Source organism: Cyprinodon tularosa, unplaced genomic scaffold (genome assembly GCF_016077235.1).
Source record: "Cyprinodon tularosa strain WSP-4 unplaced genomic scaffold, ASM1607723v1 ctg959, whole genome shotgun sequence".
Classification (NCBI taxonomy): domain Eukaryota; kingdom Metazoa; phylum Chordata; class Actinopteri; order Cyprinodontiformes; family Cyprinodontidae; genus Cyprinodon; species Cyprinodon tularosa.
In genome coordinates, this window is record NW_024039739.1 from 101,997 (window position 1) to 120,071 (window position 18,075).

The 18,075-nt window shown below is 36.7% G+C and overlaps 2 protein-coding genes across 2 annotated transcripts; one reads left to right on the forward strand and one right to left on the reverse strand.

The window, feature by feature from the left end:
- Positions 1-1,097: 1,097 nt before the first annotated feature.
- Positions 1,098-5,381, reverse strand: LOC119776819 (galectin-3-binding protein A-like). The gene is made up of 7 exons (XM_038275435.1): positions 5,329-5,381; positions 5,156-5,217; positions 4,681-4,872; positions 4,414-4,545; positions 4,039-4,309; positions 3,098-3,491; positions 1,098-1,106 (listed from the first exon to the last, which is right to left on the reverse strand). The coding sequence occupies exons 2-7, from the start codon at positions 5,211-5,213 to the stop codon at positions 1,098-1,100; spliced, it is 1,056 nt and encodes a 351-aa protein (XP_038131363.1). The 5' UTR covers positions 5,214-5,217; positions 5,329-5,381.
- A 2,627-nt stretch (positions 5,382-8,008) lies between these two features.
- On the forward strand, positions 8,009-16,416 carry mutyh (mutY DNA glycosylase). The gene is made up of 16 exons (XM_038275440.1): positions 8,009-8,026; positions 8,373-8,514; positions 9,246-9,373; positions 9,863-9,902; positions 10,004-10,077; positions 10,167-10,208; positions 10,297-10,368; positions 10,478-10,591; positions 12,363-12,460; positions 12,533-12,677; positions 12,758-12,830; positions 14,172-14,351; positions 14,564-14,709; positions 14,803-14,955; positions 15,905-15,955; positions 16,078-16,416. The coding sequence occupies exons 1-16, from the start codon at positions 8,009-8,011 to the stop codon at positions 16,234-16,236; spliced, it is 1,635 nt and encodes a 544-aa protein (XP_038131368.1). The 3' UTR covers positions 16,237-16,416.
- Positions 16,417-18,075: the final 1,659 nt, after the last annotated feature.

Here is an 18,075-nt window from a genome sequence, read left to right on the forward strand (position 1 = left end):
AGATACTTAAGGGGATTCCCGAAAAGAGAAGGAAAGAAGAGCGGTGGACGTTGCTGCTAAAGTGAGTGTTTCATGTGAACATGTCACCACCACACCTGTGTTTATTGCATTGTTTAAACAAAGACTATTTAAAATTCGACTAGATTTTTAGCAAGCGATCGTTTATGAAAAACAGATTAGTTTGGTTGTGATACCCAAACTAACAGGAACCATCCTAATCGCTCTTTTCTTGAGCATGGATAAGATTTTGAGTGAAGTCTTGTAGCTTTAATTCAAAACTGCGGTTAAGATCTAATTAAATTGAACTGTAAAAAACATTCTGGGCCTTATAATCCAGAGAATGATTTAATTTAATAAGATTTAAGATGCTTCTGGATATTTTAGTCTGAGTATATTGTGTTCTGGACATTATTCAAGTCAACCAAAAAATATAACTTAGTTTACTTGTTTCACTATTTTTTTTACTTGCACATCCCTATACCTTTACAATTTCCAAATACCATAGGCTTAGTTTTACCTATATGTGTGATTGGTAACAAAAATAAATGTAATGAAGTCAATAAATAGCACAAAACGTCAGCTTTTATTTTAGAGGTTTCCTATCCTTTCTGAAAAAAAATTTATACCCACGACATGATGCCACCACCACCATGTTTTACATTGGGGATGATAGAATACCTTGTGAGGGGTTCTACAAGGCACTCTAAATCAACACTACTTAGGTATTGCTAACTCAATCTTTTGTTTTTGCAGCTCTATTTAATATTTTATTGAAATCATTGCATTTTAAGTGCATTTGAACATCTGGATTATACAGTCTTTTAAAAGAAATACAATTACCAAAAACTTGAGCAGTAACAATTAATGAGAAAAACAGCAAATTTACTGAAACCGGTAATTATTGTTAACATTTGGTGTTATTTTTGCTTCTCCCAAACAGTTACGGTAGTTTCCAGAATGATTTAGGAAGTGCACATGTTTCTCATGAAAACCCAAGGAACAAAACATTTCCTTAGGACCAGTTCTCAGAGATCTACTTGGGAAAACCTTCACACATGTATTGTTTTTTCCCAAATACTCTTAGCAGGATCAAACTATTACAGGGCCTGTTGGAACAAAACAATAAATAAAACAGGAAAAACCCGTTCTGCTGATATTTGCGCTTAACTGGTTGCTGCTGTTGACCTTTTATATGATTCATAGCAGATTTATCTTGATACTATTTGAAAATGGAGTTTAAACGTCTTTGTGAGTTACTAGAGATGACTGTAGGTGAGGATGTCAGGGTTCAAGCTAGATCTCTGTTGTTATTTTCTTTTATGACTGCCTAGTGGTGCTGAGTGTCAGTCTGCCCCACGTCAGCTGTGGCTACAATGTAGCTCACCACTATCAATGTGTGAATGGATGACTAAAATCATTAAAAAAATCATACAATGGTCATGTTGTTTTTTTTTATTACACTGAAGAAATCGATAATAAGTACAAGCAGCAAAACAATCAGATTGAGACACCCCTGAAAAAGTACAATCAAAATGTCTTAAAAATCTACTTGGGGTATGTGGTGGATCCTTCTACCTCCACAACAAAGTGTTTGTATAGTTTTCATAGTTCGTATTTAGTTCCATATTAATTTTAAGTTATTCCATTTAGATGTATATTTTCTTATGGGTGCACACTTTTGTTCATATGTCTGAATGGTTTAACTCACTCTTGTTCTTGTCTTTGAGGTTCTGCAAATGCAGATAAGCTGCAGGTGAAAGCCAGGAACATACCACTTTCCTGAAGAACTGAGGGGGAAATGTTGTTTAAGTTGACCTCAGTTATTTTGTCACCTTAATATTTACGTATTACTTTTGCTAGGTTAAAGAGTTGTTTTATTTTTTTATTATGTTTTAGTTTTGTAAGGATTTTTTCTTTATTGGTTTTTCTCTGTTATATTGTGCCTCCCTTTAAGTTATTCCACCCCTATTTAAAGGCATTGACGATTTAGCGAGCGTATGCCAGACATATGAAAAATCTAGCAAAAATGATGGGATATCTTGGCTAAGTTATGCGTACATTTTGTATAAGGTATAAGCACGATGAAGTAAGCCGAAGCATGCTGAAACACGTCGACATACGGCAAATACTTCGGGATTTCCCGACGTATACCAGCGTATGCCATAAGAGGGGCATAAGTTACAGGTAAGTTATGTGATCGTTGAGATATGCAAAGTGTAATTTACTCATAAGTCGTAATGTCTAGCTTATCCAAAACCTAGGAGTAATGTGTGCATAACTTATGTATAACTTATCAAGACCTTATTTCCAATGCATATCACGACCAACAAACTTCCTAGCAAACATGGCACTGAATCTACAGTGACTGCAAACCTACTTTCTTTTTTCTCTATTCTTTTTTTTTGGCAGGCAGTTAGGTTAATACAGCAATCAAATAAATCTATTTATGCAGATAAGGTGCCTCCAGGCGCATCGCTGCCCCCCTCAGGACACGGGCTTGTGCATCATTTAATGGGCATTACGCTCCAGTGTGTTATGCATAAGCTAGGCTGTCGTTTGACATACGCTCTGGACGCATAAAGAATACTCGATATATACACACCCAAAATTGAAGAAAAAAAAACAGGACGTTTAGTGTATCCCAGCGTTTTAGAAGATTCTGGGACGTCAGGCATACGCTGGATAAATCGGCAAGGTGTGACAGGGCCCTAAGCAGAGTTAGTTACTTTTCAGTTGACCTCAGTTCAGTTGGGCCCATTTTATTTTGTTTTGCCGTTTGATCCTTTGTCATTTTTGACATTATTAAAAACGTTTTTTTTTTTTTTACACTTTTGGTCCTCATTAAAGTTTGGTTCCTCACAGGGGAATATTACACTGGTTCAGTTGGTATTTCTTTGATAGAATGCTGTGCATACATATATATGGTTAAATAATAGCAATGATTATACAATACGCTCTCCATTTAATTGGTTTTCATGAGAATACCAAACCTAATCCGTTGAGTAGTAAGGACAAACCACCACTTGATATGAGAACCCTGTTGATTGACATGGGTAAGTCTGTTCTGCAAGACTGGGAATAAATATAGGGTTCTCACTAAAAGGATCTCAGGAATAGTGGTGTTTTCCTGAGCAGCTGCCCACTTCTCCAGTCCATGCAAAATGACAGTTTCATTATGAACCAAAATGTCTGAACGTGAAAGAAGGGCTTTGACTAGAAAGAGAGGAAGTTTGGTCCAAGCAGGAGAATCGATCAGGGTCTCACAGTTCCATGCCAGGTAACGAAGACAGATGTCCTTCAGAGCATCATCGCTGACTAGAACTGCATACTGACAGAAAGAAATCTGGCTCTGGAAAGTGGAATCTTCTGTGAGAACCTTCCTGAAAACATGTGCTGCCTCGTCCTGGAGTTCTGTCAGGCCCCAGTCATAAGCCATCTTGATTATGCAGGTAGAGGTTATCGTGAATTTAACTTTTCTTGTGTAGAAGTATCTGAAATATGAAATATTCATTAGTTTTCTTTAATAAATAACTTAATACAATAATCTCCAAAATATTTAGGGTTAAATTAGAGTTTCATTCATTTCCTTCACCTGTCTAGCTCTGTTCTGTTCCTCACCAGATCCACCTGTTCCAGTTTCCTATTTAAGCTCCCTGTTCCCCAGCCAACAGAGCCAGATTATTCTTGAGCCTTTGTTGAAAAGAGTTTTCTAGCGAGTTTAGTGTTCTGATCCTGATCTGTTTTTGCCTTTGGACCTTTGACCTTCTTTGGTTACAGGACTAAATTAGCAGAGTTTCAGTCATAGACACCCTAGCTGCTGATACATCAGATCCACAAACTGCTCTTGTGTTTAAAATAAAAGCCTTTAATTATTCCACTGTCCTGAATTCTGGGTCCTCTGTTCTGAGTTATTACAAAATGGAAGGAAAATCCTGCATTGCTTTCAAGTAACTTACCAATACAATTGGGTCATTTTCAAGAAGTCCAGAAAAAATATATATGTTATGAGCAAGATCAGATGGCTGGAAATAAACTTACCTTAGAAATGTTCTGGCATATTGACTGCATTCAGAGGAGACACTGATGCTCAGTCTGTGGAAATCTGGCTGTGATTCTTTGAGATTAGCGTTCAAGGAGAGTATAACCCTGTGAACACAGACTGTCTCTACAGTGCTGTTGTCCACCATCACTGGTATGTTCAGGTCACAGCCGTGCCCACTGTCAAACAGCTCCCCCAGTTCCGCAGTAAGGGTTGCATTATGGTCCACAGTGTATTCAGGGGTGGGGTCCCTGATGTTGGGCTCGGATCCTGCCAGACACCAAAACGCACACGGGAGTAGGGAGGTTATAGGGTGTTTCTGTCTGTTTCTCAGCAAAATATGGATACATGTCACTTGGAGTTGGAAGCCTTACCAGTTTCACACCTAACACCAGCATCCTCAGAATGGCCACAATTATGGACTCCCCATCCACCAAAGGTACACTGAAGGAGGCTTATCTCATTTCCTGTGCATCCTAAGTCATCCATCCAGATGTTTCCGCTTCCTAAGAAAAGCAGTAAGGTTTTTTTTTTATTGTAAATAAAAAAAAAAACTTGGAGTGTTATGTTTGCAATTCTCTTAATTTATTAGAGTTAATCTGTACTGCCTTGAAAAAGTTATTCAGAGTTAGAAGCATTACCCTGCCCAAAAGCAGCAGATACTGGAGCTTCTTTTGCACCAGGATAAAGGAGCTGCTGACACACAACTTTGGCATCATTAATGTCCCAACTGTCATCGCACACGGTCCCCCAGGCCCCATTATGGAAGATCTCCACACGGCCCTCAGAGTTATCTTGACCTCCCATCAGTCTGACAAAACCTTCTTCATAACCTTCAGGAAAAAATGACAGTAATTAAGACATATAAACAACTAAACATTTCACTTCATGTCTATCCACACTAAAAACATCAGAGGGCGTAAAAAAACAAGGGAGAATATAGTTTATAAACAGTTACAAACTACTGAAATGTAAAATATTCTTTCAAACACCTTTATTAAAGAGAGGTGATGTAAAAAGTCCATTGTTGCCTATTTCAAGTTTGATCCAAGATAAATGAGATTATTATAAAGTAATGCTATAGCTTACAAAGAAACAAATCAAATTTTTACTCACCATTAGCAAAGCAAATTCTCAGAAGAAAACTGTAGAAAAACAAGGTTTTCCCTTTCATTGTGCTGTTAAAATTCAGAGGACAAGCGGGAAAATGGTCAAATTTAAGTGCTGTATAAAATGTGTTTTATTCAGAGTTTATTTGCAGAGTAACAGTAAATTGTCCATTAGCTTACCTGTACTCAATATATCTGCAGTACTTTGGAGAAGTGAACTAACCAATCTCCTGAGAAAAATGGAACTGAAGAAATCAGCAAAGAGACTTTCCCAGCAATTACCACACCCAATAAAGGTGTGTTTAATCCCATGGGAAAGAAAGAACATGTGGGCAGATGCCTCAGTGTTAAATTAGTCGTAAGTTTAATTTTTGCTTAGTTACAGACAGAGAGACTCTTTCTGCGAAATGTTTAGCATATGTTAACATGTTAGCCTTATAAGTCTAAACTTATTTAAATTAGGATTTATTGTGGTTCAGCATCATTAATTCCCAGAGAAAATATCTCAAAATGATGGCTTACCTTTGTATTGAGCTCCTTTTACTCTGATCCTTTTTTTTTAAACAACAACAACAAAAAAACAACAATCCTGTGCAATCAATTGTTCACTGAAGTCACCTGCTTATTATTATTAGTAGAAGTAGTAGTAGTAGTAAAAAGATAAAATCTGTATTTAAATACAGTGCCGGCTTAGTGGTTTGCTAGATAATATTGGAAAATGGACATCATCAAGAAGACAAAGAAACACGGCAGAATACTCAGAGGAAATGTTGCAAAAAAGTTTGTAAAATTGTCTTCAATCTCTCTAAGAGCTGTTCATCTGAAAATTTAAAGAATACGCGACAACAGCAAACTGCCTAGGAAACTGTAGAGATCCTCCTTTCCAGTGGGAGAATTCATTCATTGCAGATTTCTTGTGGGATTTTTGGAGTAAGACAACAAAATGTTATTGTTGTTTTTCACAAACCATGTAGGGGAAATTGCAAACATGTGGAAAACAGGGTTCTGTCCAGATGAGATGTAACTTTGGTGACAATGCATTCTTTAACTTCAGAACGGCTGTTCAAATACAAAATAATGAATCAGGAGGTTAACATAAAGGCATGGTACACCTTTCAGACCTATACCTGTTAGATGATGATGAAGATAATAATAATAATAATAGGCTGCACAGTGGAGCTGTGGGTAGCACTGCTGCCTTGCAGCAAGAAAGTTCGGGGTTTGATTCCTGGCCTGAGGTCTTTCTGCATGGAGTTTGCATGTTCTCCCTGTGTATGAGTGGGTTCTCTCCAGGTACTCGGGCTTCCTCCCATAGTCCATAAACATGACTGTTAGGTTAATTTACCAAAATTCTCCTTAGGTGTGAGTGTGTGCGTGAATGGTTGTTTGTCCTCCTTGTCTCTGTGTTGCCCTGCGATAAATTGGCGACCTGTCCAGGGTGTGCCCCACCTCTCATCCAGTGACAGCTGGAGCACCAACACCCCTCGCAACCCCAGCAGGGATAAAGCGTGACACAAAAAACGGATGGATGAATAATAATATGAAAATATAATGATAGTTTAAAAATAAAAAATTACTTTTGCAAGGATATGCACTTTAAAAATACTACTACTATATTCCTCTATTTACCAGTCTCTTTTGATGTTAGCTCATTTATTAACCCCTTTATTCTATGGATTCTTAATAGATGTTGGCATTGCATATGTTTCTTCTTAAACACTGCCTACATTATTTGGAGAGTCCAACTTCTGCATGCAGTGGAAAAAAGAGAGCACAATGATTCTCAAATAAAAGCAACCCTCGCATTGAGGTTAGATTTACTTTGCTTTGAAACACAACCCCATCTGGTTAATAATGGTTTCAACACTTCCTTTGCTTTGTCTGTTTAGCTGCACATCAGAAGCCCGTTTAAACAGAGGGTGTAACAGTGGTTAAAACAAATAATAAAATATATTGTGCATAGGACAGCTCAAACAATGGACTTGAACTGTAATTTCTCTCTTATGTAAAAACAAAAACAAAGATTAAAAACCACATGGTTGCCCATGAACACAAAGAGTCAGTTATTTATTTATTTTGTTCATATTTCTGATGTTTTGTATTACATAAAATAGATAAATATAGCTTTAAAGAAATACTTTTTACTGATAAGCACTTCCTCCATCCTGTTTGCAGCCCTGATTGGGAGCTTCTTGTCACTAAAACAAGTCAAATATGAAAAACGTTTTAATTGTCTTTCACAAACTCATAGACAATATTTTCTTAAAATAACACGAGAATTAAAAAAGAGCAAAGATTTTGCACTTGAACAAAGCTAATGTGTCAACATAATAATCTTATTTAAAGGTTAGAAAATGTCTAGTCATTTATGTAAAATCCTGATTCATCCTGCTCATTGTCACGTTTGTTTTTTTATTTTAATTGTAACAAAGCTGACTGCCAATTAGATGGAAAACTTAATTAACTGGCACAAATACACAAAGCAATCAAAATAAGCTGGTTAATAGTATCTAAACGTTTAACCATTGTTTTCTTCTTTTTTATATGTTTACAGAATTTAAACATGAGGATAAAATATTTTAATTATTTTATGAAAAAACTGAATAATATCACAGTTTTAGAGGCATACATTTTAAAAGCAACCAATGATTGATTACAAGTAACCATAAATCATGACATACAATAAATTCATAATTTTAGGCACTAGCTATACTTATGAATTTTGGTCGTAATTTGTCTTTTTTTTTTTTTTTACTTTATGATTTTATTTGATGTTGAAGTGGAACTTAGTACTGTATTTTATGCGATAAATGTTTATAACTCATGTTTTTATTCTTCCCATTTGATTGGTTTAGTAGCAATGGGTAAAGTTTTATCGGTAGGTTTTACAACCTATGTAAAGTATAACCCAGGAACAATCTACTTTAATATCTATATTATTGAATAAAACCCCGCAGGTTTAACTACTCATAAATTCGCTGCTTTTCTCATCACTCAGTCTTATTACATGCTTTGTTTTTTTTGTTGTTGTTTTTGGCGATTTTCTTGTTGAGATTTTAGAATGAGCTGTAAAAGTGCTTCGTTTATTTAGTCCCGCCGCTCGGATGTGACGCCGCTATTGCGCTGTATTTCCTTACCGCTGATTGGACGAGTATTAGCCGTTCTCTGTGAAGGTGGCGCGAGCTGCAATGCATTTCTGAGGGGAATCCATGGTTATTTTTTAGAACACAGTGTTTATCTCCTGTTTGCAGAGTTCAATAATGAGCAGGTTACGATTAGCAGCTGCCAAAGGTCAAAAAGCTCGCGTGGAGACACTGGAAAAAAGTATTCAACCCCGGAAGAGATTAAAAACATCATTGAAACAAGGTACCACGCTGGTTTCATAATTATTATAAGAGAAAAGGTCTGGGTGGTGTTTGAACATGAACTTAGGAGCACTAACTGAGCCCTCAGTTCCAGGGGAAAGAGTTTGCTCTGATTGTGGATTCGTTTTTCTTAGCTCTCTAACCTATTGTAAACATCTTAAAAATATAGCAGTTAAAGAAAAGCAACAACAAACAAATGAGCAAAAAATATTATGCACATGACAGCAAATACAATAGCTTTATTTTATTGGACTATCATTTTTCTGTTATGTAAAAACAAATACAACAAATAACAAACCACATGGACACAAAGAGTCATGTTTCTAAAGCTTGGTATCACCAAAAAATATTATAAATTTGGCTTTAAAGAAATACTATATATCTCTATATAACGGTCCAAAAAAAAAAAAAAAAAAAAAAAGCAAACAAGCAAGAAAAAAAAAACACCGATTTTTTTTTTTTTAAGAATTTCAAATGTTATTGAAAATTAGAGGCTGCACAGTATTGATTACTTTCAATGTGATGTTGATCATTGCTGCCTACATTAACAGGAGATCAGCAGATCATGATGGACTGCTGACTCTGAAATCATATGGCATAAGGGCTTCTAATGTCACAATTGGCCCCATATAAAGCCTAAAAGCCTGAAGACGTTTCCTATTTCAGCAGGGAGTATTTCATTGTGTTTTGTTTGATTATTTATATTTGCTTTATGTTTTCCATCCCATCCAGAGCCAGACACTCTGTGTCCATCTTCTTCATATCACTCATTCTCTGATCCTGCTGAGGTTGTGCAGCTGCGATCTCAGCTCCTTCACTGGTATGACCGAGAGAAGAGAGAGCTGCCATGGAGGACTCTGGTAAATTATTATTATTGGCATGTTTAATCACTACTTTACACTGTCAACTTATTGCTAATGTATAAACACTGCAGTCTAATCGAACTGTTAGTTTGGTGATTTTATTGTTATCTAAAATAATTTATCTGCATAGATATATTTAATTTTGCAAAAAAAATACTTTTGTACTTTTGTTTTAATTGTCATGCTTGTTCACAATTATTTATTTTTCATTTAGTTTAGTCTTTTTTTGTGCTAACTAGTGTTAATAAGTGCAGGTTTTATGTAAAAACAAACAAACAAACAAAAAAAAAACAATCAAGGACCATCCCAACTATTTTACCAGAATAGGATAGACGTTAATGACGCTATAAATGTACAAATGTTTTCAAAGCTCTTTGACTTATAATGAATTACAGGGGTTTCTATTCTTACCATAACAATTGTAATCTTCTTGATTAAGCCTTTGTAATGTAAAAGTAGTCCTGCCTGACTCTGTGTGTTCTCTAGGCTATAACAGAATCAGACATTAACATCAGGACATATGCAGGTAATAAAAACGGATGGGTTCAAGAAAATCTATACAAATTTTTACTGCGATTTAATGCATTTGTTGATGTTGATCTGTAAATAGTTTATCCTTTGGGTCAGTGTGGGTTTCAGAAATAATGCTGCAGCAGACCCAAGTTGCAACAGTCAAAGACTACTATAACAGATGGATGAAGGTGAGTATGTGAAAGTCTTTTACCTTATCTAACGTTTAAACAATCCTTTGTGAAGTCTTAATAACAATGCTGCATATTTTACGCTGCAGAGGTGGCCCACAGTGCAGGATCTCGGTTCTGCTACAATAGAGGTACTTGTTTGAACCAATGCATGCAGAAAGGCCTTTCTTTTTAGATGTAATAAATAGATTTATTTTTCTTTTTTTTTTGTGTGTGTAGGAGGTAAACCAGATGTGGGCGGGGCTCGGCTACTATTCCAGAGGAAGAAGGCTGCATGAAGGAGCCCAGAAGGTGCATCCATAATAAAATGTTTGAGCGCTGCTTGTAATAAATATACTTTTCCAGTAGTTCTGTAGTACTTTGATGTGATCATTTGTTTTTACTGGATGTTTTCCTTCAGGTTGTCTCAGAGCTAGAGGGACAAATGCCTCGGACTGTTGAGGACCTGCTGAAACAGTTGCCTGGCGTTGGACGCTACACGGCTGCAGCCATCGGGTCTATTGCTCTGGGGCAGGTTGGTCCAGTGACTGGAGCTGCTGTGGGTCAATGAAAAAAAATGCTGCTCTGACACACTGTCCTTTCTTAACGTCACTAAACATTTCGCAGTTAGACACTTAATGCATCGTAAAAGATTCTAATTAGCTTTAGTTCTTGACGTGCCTCACACAATACTACAGAGTCTAAAAAGTTTATCAAAATCAATCAATTCTTTATTCCCTCTGAAATAATTTATTTTTCTCTTTTTATTTTAGTTTTAAATATAAAACATCTAAAAAAAAAAGTTATACTGATTTTAACCTCACTGTTTTAAAAGTTACAACTGTAATAAAAAAAAAAAAAGTAGTTAAAACTTGAAAACTTTCCAACCTTTTCTTATAGAGTTTATTTGATAGGTCCTACAAGTCGATTTGTCAAATTAGAAATTAGACTTAATGAAAGTTTAACATTTTATGTGTTACATAGAAGTCTGATATGCCTACTCTGTACCGCAGTAAAAATAACAATCAGAAATATTAATATTAGTCCTGGTCAAATTTTAAAGGTGTAGTGGAGGATTATACAAAATTTTTTAAAAGACCTGCCCTCTGCACTTTAAAAGGAAATGCACTTGCACAACCCTGTACCTGCTTCCGAGAGGGAAGCACTATTAAACGTGTGCGAGAGCATGCAAGAGCCCATTATTAGCAGTGATGCGAAATGGATTTCTCCAAATAGCATGCCAAGCTTTACCATCGAGTAGAAACTTTGCAACCGAGGAAGCCTGTCGTGTGCTTTAAATGTACCGGTATGTTTTCGCATGAAAGAATCTCCCAAAAACACTCTGGTCTTGTTTCTCTCTTCTGAGGGCTTTTTTTTTCTTCTCATACACTTAGTAGATACTTTTTCTCTTATGATGCTCAGTCATTTTTAAAGAAGCGAGGTGAGAAAAATGAGCTTCAATGACTGGCTGAAACCATAGCTCATGCCTGAAAGTGCGCATGCGCAGAAAAAGATAGCTAACTGGGGACGGGCACATAGAACAGCCTTAGGTAAACATATCACCACAATAATTGGCAATTAGGAGGACCACTTATTTAGATGATCCACCCGGAAAAAGAACATCCTACAGTATACCTTAAGTTTCTTCAGAAAGATTTCAGAGCTGTTCTCATATTTTAAGATAAAAACTCCAATGTGAAACCAAACAATTTATTTCTGTGAAATGGAAGGAAAAAAATGCAAGTTGTTTAGATTTTTTTTTTTTAAATAAAAGTCTGAAAACTGTATTTCTGCTCACCCCCTTTTATTCTGGTTCCCCAAGATGAATTCCACTGATTCCTCGATTTTCATATGAACAACTAGGAGTTCAATTAGATTTAAAATAGAAAAGATTTTCTAAATCTGTCATTTAAAATGGGTTATTTTATTGTATTATATTTCATTATAAAAAAATTTAAATGTTAGAACTATAAATATACAGTCATATGTTTGTATTACATATAAACATATGATTTTTTACTTTTTTTCAAGGCTGCATTTTAAAAGAATGAAATTGTCTACAGAGCTGTTCTTAACAAAATGTATTTTTGTTTACACTTGTGTGTACAAAATGACAAAATCAATCTGTCTAAGTCTTAAGTTGAAATGCTAGAGCTGTAATAAAAAATCCGGTCCATGAGGTATTGGATAGCTTTAGGAATGAACTGCGAAACCATAATAATTCCTTAACGTTTACCAGAATAGGTGTTATTTAAAAAGTATAGCTTCATTATTAACTTTCCTTCCCTGGTACCATCTCCTCTCAGGTCACTGGTGCCGTAGATGGGAATGTGATTCGGGTGCTGTGTCGACTGAGGGCCATTGGAGCTGACAGCACGAGTCCCACAGTAACAGAGGCTCTTTGGTGCGCTTTAGATTGACATTTAATTAACCAGTGATCCTAATATCCTCTGCTGAGTTATTATTTATTTTTCAGGAGTCTTGCTAATTTGCTGGTGGATCCAAAGAGGCCTGGAGACTTCAACCAGGCCATGATGGAGCTGGGAGCACGAGTCTGCACCCCCAAAGGACCCCTGTGCAGCCAGTGTCCTGTCCAGTCTCACTGTCACTCGTATCACAAGGTTGCCTCACTGTTGAAGCTCGGGGGGTGGAGGAAATTCTCTAATGTATTAAAAGCTTTTCATTTGTGTTTTTTGTGCAGGTTCATTTAAAACAGGAGCAAAATGCGAAGAAGCTTTTAGGAAAGATGGACATTCCAGATATTGAAGACTGCAGTAAGTCTCCTGCTTTCAGCTCAGGGGCAATTCTAGGGTCAGAGGTTTAGGGGTGCTGAGAATCCACAGAGTCCTCTGGCCAGGCAAGATTAATATCACTGTTTTTTACATATTTTCTACATTTTTGGAACTTGCTCATTGCCTTTTGCCAATCACTGCTCCATCATTAACTAATACATCATATCTGAACACTTTGGCCAAATACCGACAAGCAAAGCAGAAGCAGCTATTTTCTTATTTCACTGGCAGCTGATTTTTTTTACACTATATTCAAGCACAACTGTACACAAACAAACAATATGAATGATATTATTACATGAAGTTGTCTTCCTTCTGCTCTCAGATGTGCTTGATGAGGCTTTCTACACAAACGTGCTAATATCTTGTCAATATTAGCACCTTGGCAAAGCAGCTAGCTTCTCTTATTCCAGTTTAAACAGGGCTGCGGTACTGAACACCTGTAATGTTAGCTAAATCCTGCCATTAAATAAAGAGTAACCTAAATTTAAGCTCAGCAAACAGGAGGACTAGTAATCTTTAAAAAGAGTTTGTATTAAAGGTAAAGTGGAGGATTTTTGCAAATTCTTGAAAAGACCCGCCCTCTCCTCTGTTTTAGACTAGATGTTTGAATTCCAATGCTTTGGACTTTGAAAATCTAACAAAGACTAGAATAATAAGAATAATAATACCGTAATAATCCTACTTAAAGGTATTGTGGAGGATTTTGATGAATTTCTAAAAAGACCCGCCCTCTTCACTTTAAAAAAACCCTGTACCTTCTCCCAAGAGGGAACGCCTATTAAATGCGTTTGAGAGCATGCACAATCCCATTTCTCCTAGTGCACGCGCTGTTTAAATGGTGCTCTGTGCTTCGCTCATAAACGCTTACTTTCCAAAAGAAGATTTGCAATTTTTCCATCATGTCAGACTCACTACTGATAATTGAAAATGGGGACAAGCAAGTAGAATGGCCTTACATAAATATATCATAGGAATGACTGAAAATTAGGAGCACTACTTATTTTGATGATCCACCCAGAAAAAGAACATCCTGCACTATACATTTAAGTATAAGCTCTGTGCAACATATCCTGGTTAAAGCCACTCACTTATTCAGCATAGAGTGCTCAGGTAGGACGATGGATCAAACCATTTCAGAGACAAAGGGGTTAAATATTACTTTTAATCAAGTACTGTGCTGTTTTTACATTTTTTATAGTTTTTGTTTTTCTAATTGTATTTTTAGAAGCACAGTGTTAAAAAAAGGGCTGTAAACACCTATGGTTCAGCTCAACTTTTGGACATGAGTTAAATCCTCTTAATGACCCACAGTTTCCTCAGAGCACAGTGGAGCTTGTTCCCTGTGTCCCTCGGAGCCGTGGGACGATCAGCTGGGCGTCCAGAACTTCCCCAGAAAGCCAGCCAAGAAAGCTCCCCGGGTGGAGCGAACGCTGACCTGCGTGGTCACCAGGCCCGGAGAGGATGGCGAGGAGTATCTACTGGTACAGAGACCAGACAAAGGTCAGCGCTGCATGATCTCATCTTTTCCATCCTGAAGCGAGACTTCAGGAAAAAACAACCTAAAGATCTGAGGTCCATCTGTCAGTGCTCCCTCTGGTTGGCACTTTCCTTATTGTGTTGATAAAAAAAAAAAAAAAAAACACTAAAGAGTGATAGACGCGCCTCCCTGCTTGATTTAATTTAATATCAAACAGTGATGTTTGTGTTTGCAGGTTTGCTGGCAGGTTTGTGGGAGTTCCCCAGTCTGCTACAGCAGGAGTCCAACGCTGAGGTGAAACATAGGAAGGCGCTATGTGAAGAAGTCAACAGAATACTGAGAAGCTGCTTGAATGAACATTTACTCCAGTATGTGGGAGAGGTAAGCTGGATCTTTATCATCAAACTTTCACACCCTTTTCCATTGCAAGAGAGCCTTTTTCTCTGCAGCCATCTCCTCACTGTCTGCCTCTAGGTGGTGCACATCTTCTCCCACATTCATCAGACCTACGTGGTTTACAGTCTGTGCTTAAAGGAGAAGGATGCTACACAACTACAGACTGAAAAGGAGAAGTGGATGTCTGGATCTGGCCTACAGGAAGCTGCTGTGTCCACAGGGCTAAAAAAGGTTTGTGCTTGCATTGAATTCATTGCCTACCACCGATATGCTGCTAATTATTCCCTTAGCCATTGAGAGTTTGTGTGCTTGTCTGTATGTCTGTGTACAGCATAACTTTAAAAAAGTTATGCTGTACACAGAGGTGTCCCTCATGCCAAGAAAAAAATCAATTAAACCTCTGATATCATGAGGAGGAGATAGTTTGCAGATCAAGCAGTTCCCCACTAAACCAGAGGGTGGCATGCCATGCCAAGGAACAATTCATCAAAGTTTGGTAATGATCCAGGTCGTGTGCGAGTTTTAATTATATCTGGAATTCACAATTTGTAGCAAAATTTGCTGTGTGGTAGAGGTCTGCGCTCAGCAAAAAACAATCTAGAAATTAATCAAAATTTCTTAAATTAAGTGTATCTAGCCTTAATTTGAGCAGATAAATAAGATGATTTGCCAATGGAGTGAGTATTTTTTTCCGTAAAATAAAATTATTAGATAATGGGCATTTGAAATAAGACAATAAAATATTTTTTTTCTTATTTTAAATGTAAATTGTCTTGTTCCATTGGCAAGGTGTCTCACTTACCTCCTCAATTCAAGAAAAATTTACTTATTTTAAGAAAAAATTACTTATTTAGATTTCAAATTTTTTTAAGGTATGCTTTCAGAGTGCTTTTCTAGTTTCAGATGGTTTTGGTTTTACAGTTACATTTCCCTGCTTCCTAGATCTCAGCCATATCATTCAGATCACCATATTCAGCTCAGTCTTGGTAAATAGGCTGATCAGCTACGAAAGACAACCCCAATACGGATTAGCAGGAATAATAATTGTTTTTTTGGGGTTTTGCACTTTTCATCAGGATATCAAAATGTGCTGATTAATAAAAGGACCTTTTGATGCTTATTATTGTAGTGTGTGTTCAATGCTTACCATATGGCTGGTAATGTTTGCACCTTTCTGCAGATCCTGAAGCTCTTTCATTCTGTGAACAGTTTGAAGGACAAAAACTCAAAGGTAAGTTGCTTAAATAGTTACCCTTTTCAGAGCCTGACCAGATCTCTTTGTGTGAAGCAAATATCTGATAATTATCATACTCTCGGTTACATGTATCATATGTCTCTGCTTGTCTTCTTTAGGATGGAAAAAGACAAAAGCCTGAAGGTCTAAAAGATGGCAAGAGGTCACAGAGAACAAAGAAGAGTAAAATGACTGCAGCTGATGGAGGCAGACAGCGATCTCTGAGTTCCTTCTTTAAACCTGTAAAAAAAGAAGAAGAAGAAGAAGAAGACAGCTAGAGTCCCTACGGCTGTCCATCATGTTAGATGTGGAGTTTCTTTAAAACTACAGATTTTTAATCAAGTGGCATTTTTTATACCCTCTGTATATTCATATAGGACTATATGTAGATTATTTCATGTTTTTATTATACATTTGAAATCTAATCCTCATTATAATAAAAAGTGTTGAAGATTAAATTGCAGGCATGTGCCGGAAAAACACCTATTGTCATTGTTAACCTCTCAAAGATACCCTTTTATGCATTGTAGTAAATTCATTTGGTAGATACAACGAATACAAATGAATACGGCCCGTTTATTCTCAGACTAGGTAAATTTGGATGGATTTCAAAGAATATGCCAACAGATTTTGGTCAGAAGTGGAAATATTTAGAAGAACTCCTATTAAAACTTGCATTGATGACTTTGGTGACATTTACTCAAGAAGTTATTGATTAAGTCTAAATGACAAACTTAATTGTGATTTCCACCCAGGTTTTTTTTGCTTGCAATACTATATATTCACTGTTGGTTGTATTTTCATTTACTGAATCAATGTTTTCCAAAGCAAGTTTAAAAACAGTTTATATGTAAATAATGTTCCTGCATAAATCAGTTTTTATTATGCTAAGATGGCTATAGCTTGAAACTTTCTCTGGTTGTTTTTCCTGAAAAAGATTGTTTTGGACAAAATCTTTAAATAATGCATAATAATTTATATGTAGTTAATAACCCTGAGACATGAGAACAGATTTTGATAGAAATTGTAATTGTAAAATCTATCTAGTTGTTTAGGGTCACAGAAGCCAGCTGCTTACCAACTGGCAGTTTATACAACCCCAGTACGCAACATCATAGATGTTTGCGGATGAGGAGACCTCCATGGCTCCAGCCTTATCAAAATATTACACTTTGTTCTTAGCTGAAGGACGTCGCTCTCTTTCCATTTCCAAATACCATCCACGTACAGAATGAAGATGACTGTATATCCAGACAGGAACTGTCCTAATTAAGTAAACTACTGGGGAAAACATCAGTTCTGACATGCAACAGGCAGGTAATATAAGGGTATAATAAACTAATCATCAATGATAATTATCCAGGTGGTGAGAAATAAGAATTTCCCAGTTGAAATTCAGACCTCTAGTTACCCTTCTTCAAAATATATCTATTTATTTCATAGTGTTCAGAAGACACAGCGTCACTGGCAGACGATGAAATAGCACAGACTCCAAGGTTTATCCACATCTACATGCTGCCCAGAGATAATTGAATGTTTGTTTATGTATGCAACATGTCTGACGTCCACAGTGTTTGTGGATCGTTGATTTCTCAATATCTGTTTTCAACCCCAGGAAAGTTACTGGTGAGATTAAAATCTGGCTTTCAAAGCAGACCTGGCAATCAGTGCAGAAGGAAAAACTTTATACAAGCAACATGGATAATAGAAGCTTTGTGAAGATGGAGTGATTATGATGTTAGATGTATTATACACCAATACATTTAATGTCAAAGTACAGGAACATTTTTGTGTTTTCTAACACCAGTGAAAGAAGTGTCAAGGATTGTAAGCAAACCCTATTAAAAGGTTTGAGGGAAAGTCCCAAAGCTATGACATTTTAATAGCACCAATTCACAACACATAATCTCAAGGCACTACAGAGAAAATTCAACCAGATCATACAGTCAGATTGGTTTAAAGTTTTCTATCTAAGGAAAACCATCTGATTGCATCGACTCACTGACTCTTCAGCAGTCCCTCAACCAAGCATGCTTTTAGTGACAGTGGAGAGGAAAAACTCAATTTTAAAAGGAAGAAACCTCCTGTAGAACCAGGCTCAGTGTGAGCGGCCATCT

Excerpts from the sequence above, each read along its gene's own strand:
- LOC119776819 (XM_038275435.1), bottom strand. The coding sequence starts at position 5,213 with ATGAAAGGGAAAACCTTGTTTTTCTACAGTTTTCTTCTGAGAATTTGC. Across the intron at positions 4,310-4,413 it reads TGGTGTTAGGTGTGAAACTG|GATCCGAGCCCAACATCAGG; the intron begins GTAAGGCTTCCA and ends GGTGTCTGGCAG. Across the intron at positions 3,492-4,038 it reads TATGCCAGAACATTTCTAAG|ATACTTCTACACAAGAAAAG; the intron begins GTAAGTTTATTT and ends TTCATATTTCAG.
- mutyh (XM_038275440.1), top strand. Across the intron at positions 9,374-9,862 it reads AGCTGCCATGGAGGACTCTG|GCTATAACAGAATCAGACAT; the intron begins GTAAATTATTAT and ends TGTGTTCTCTAG. Across the intron at positions 9,903-10,003 it reads TAACATCAGGACATATGCAG|TGTGGGTTTCAGAAATAATG; the intron begins GTAATAAAAACG and ends CCTTTGGGTCAG.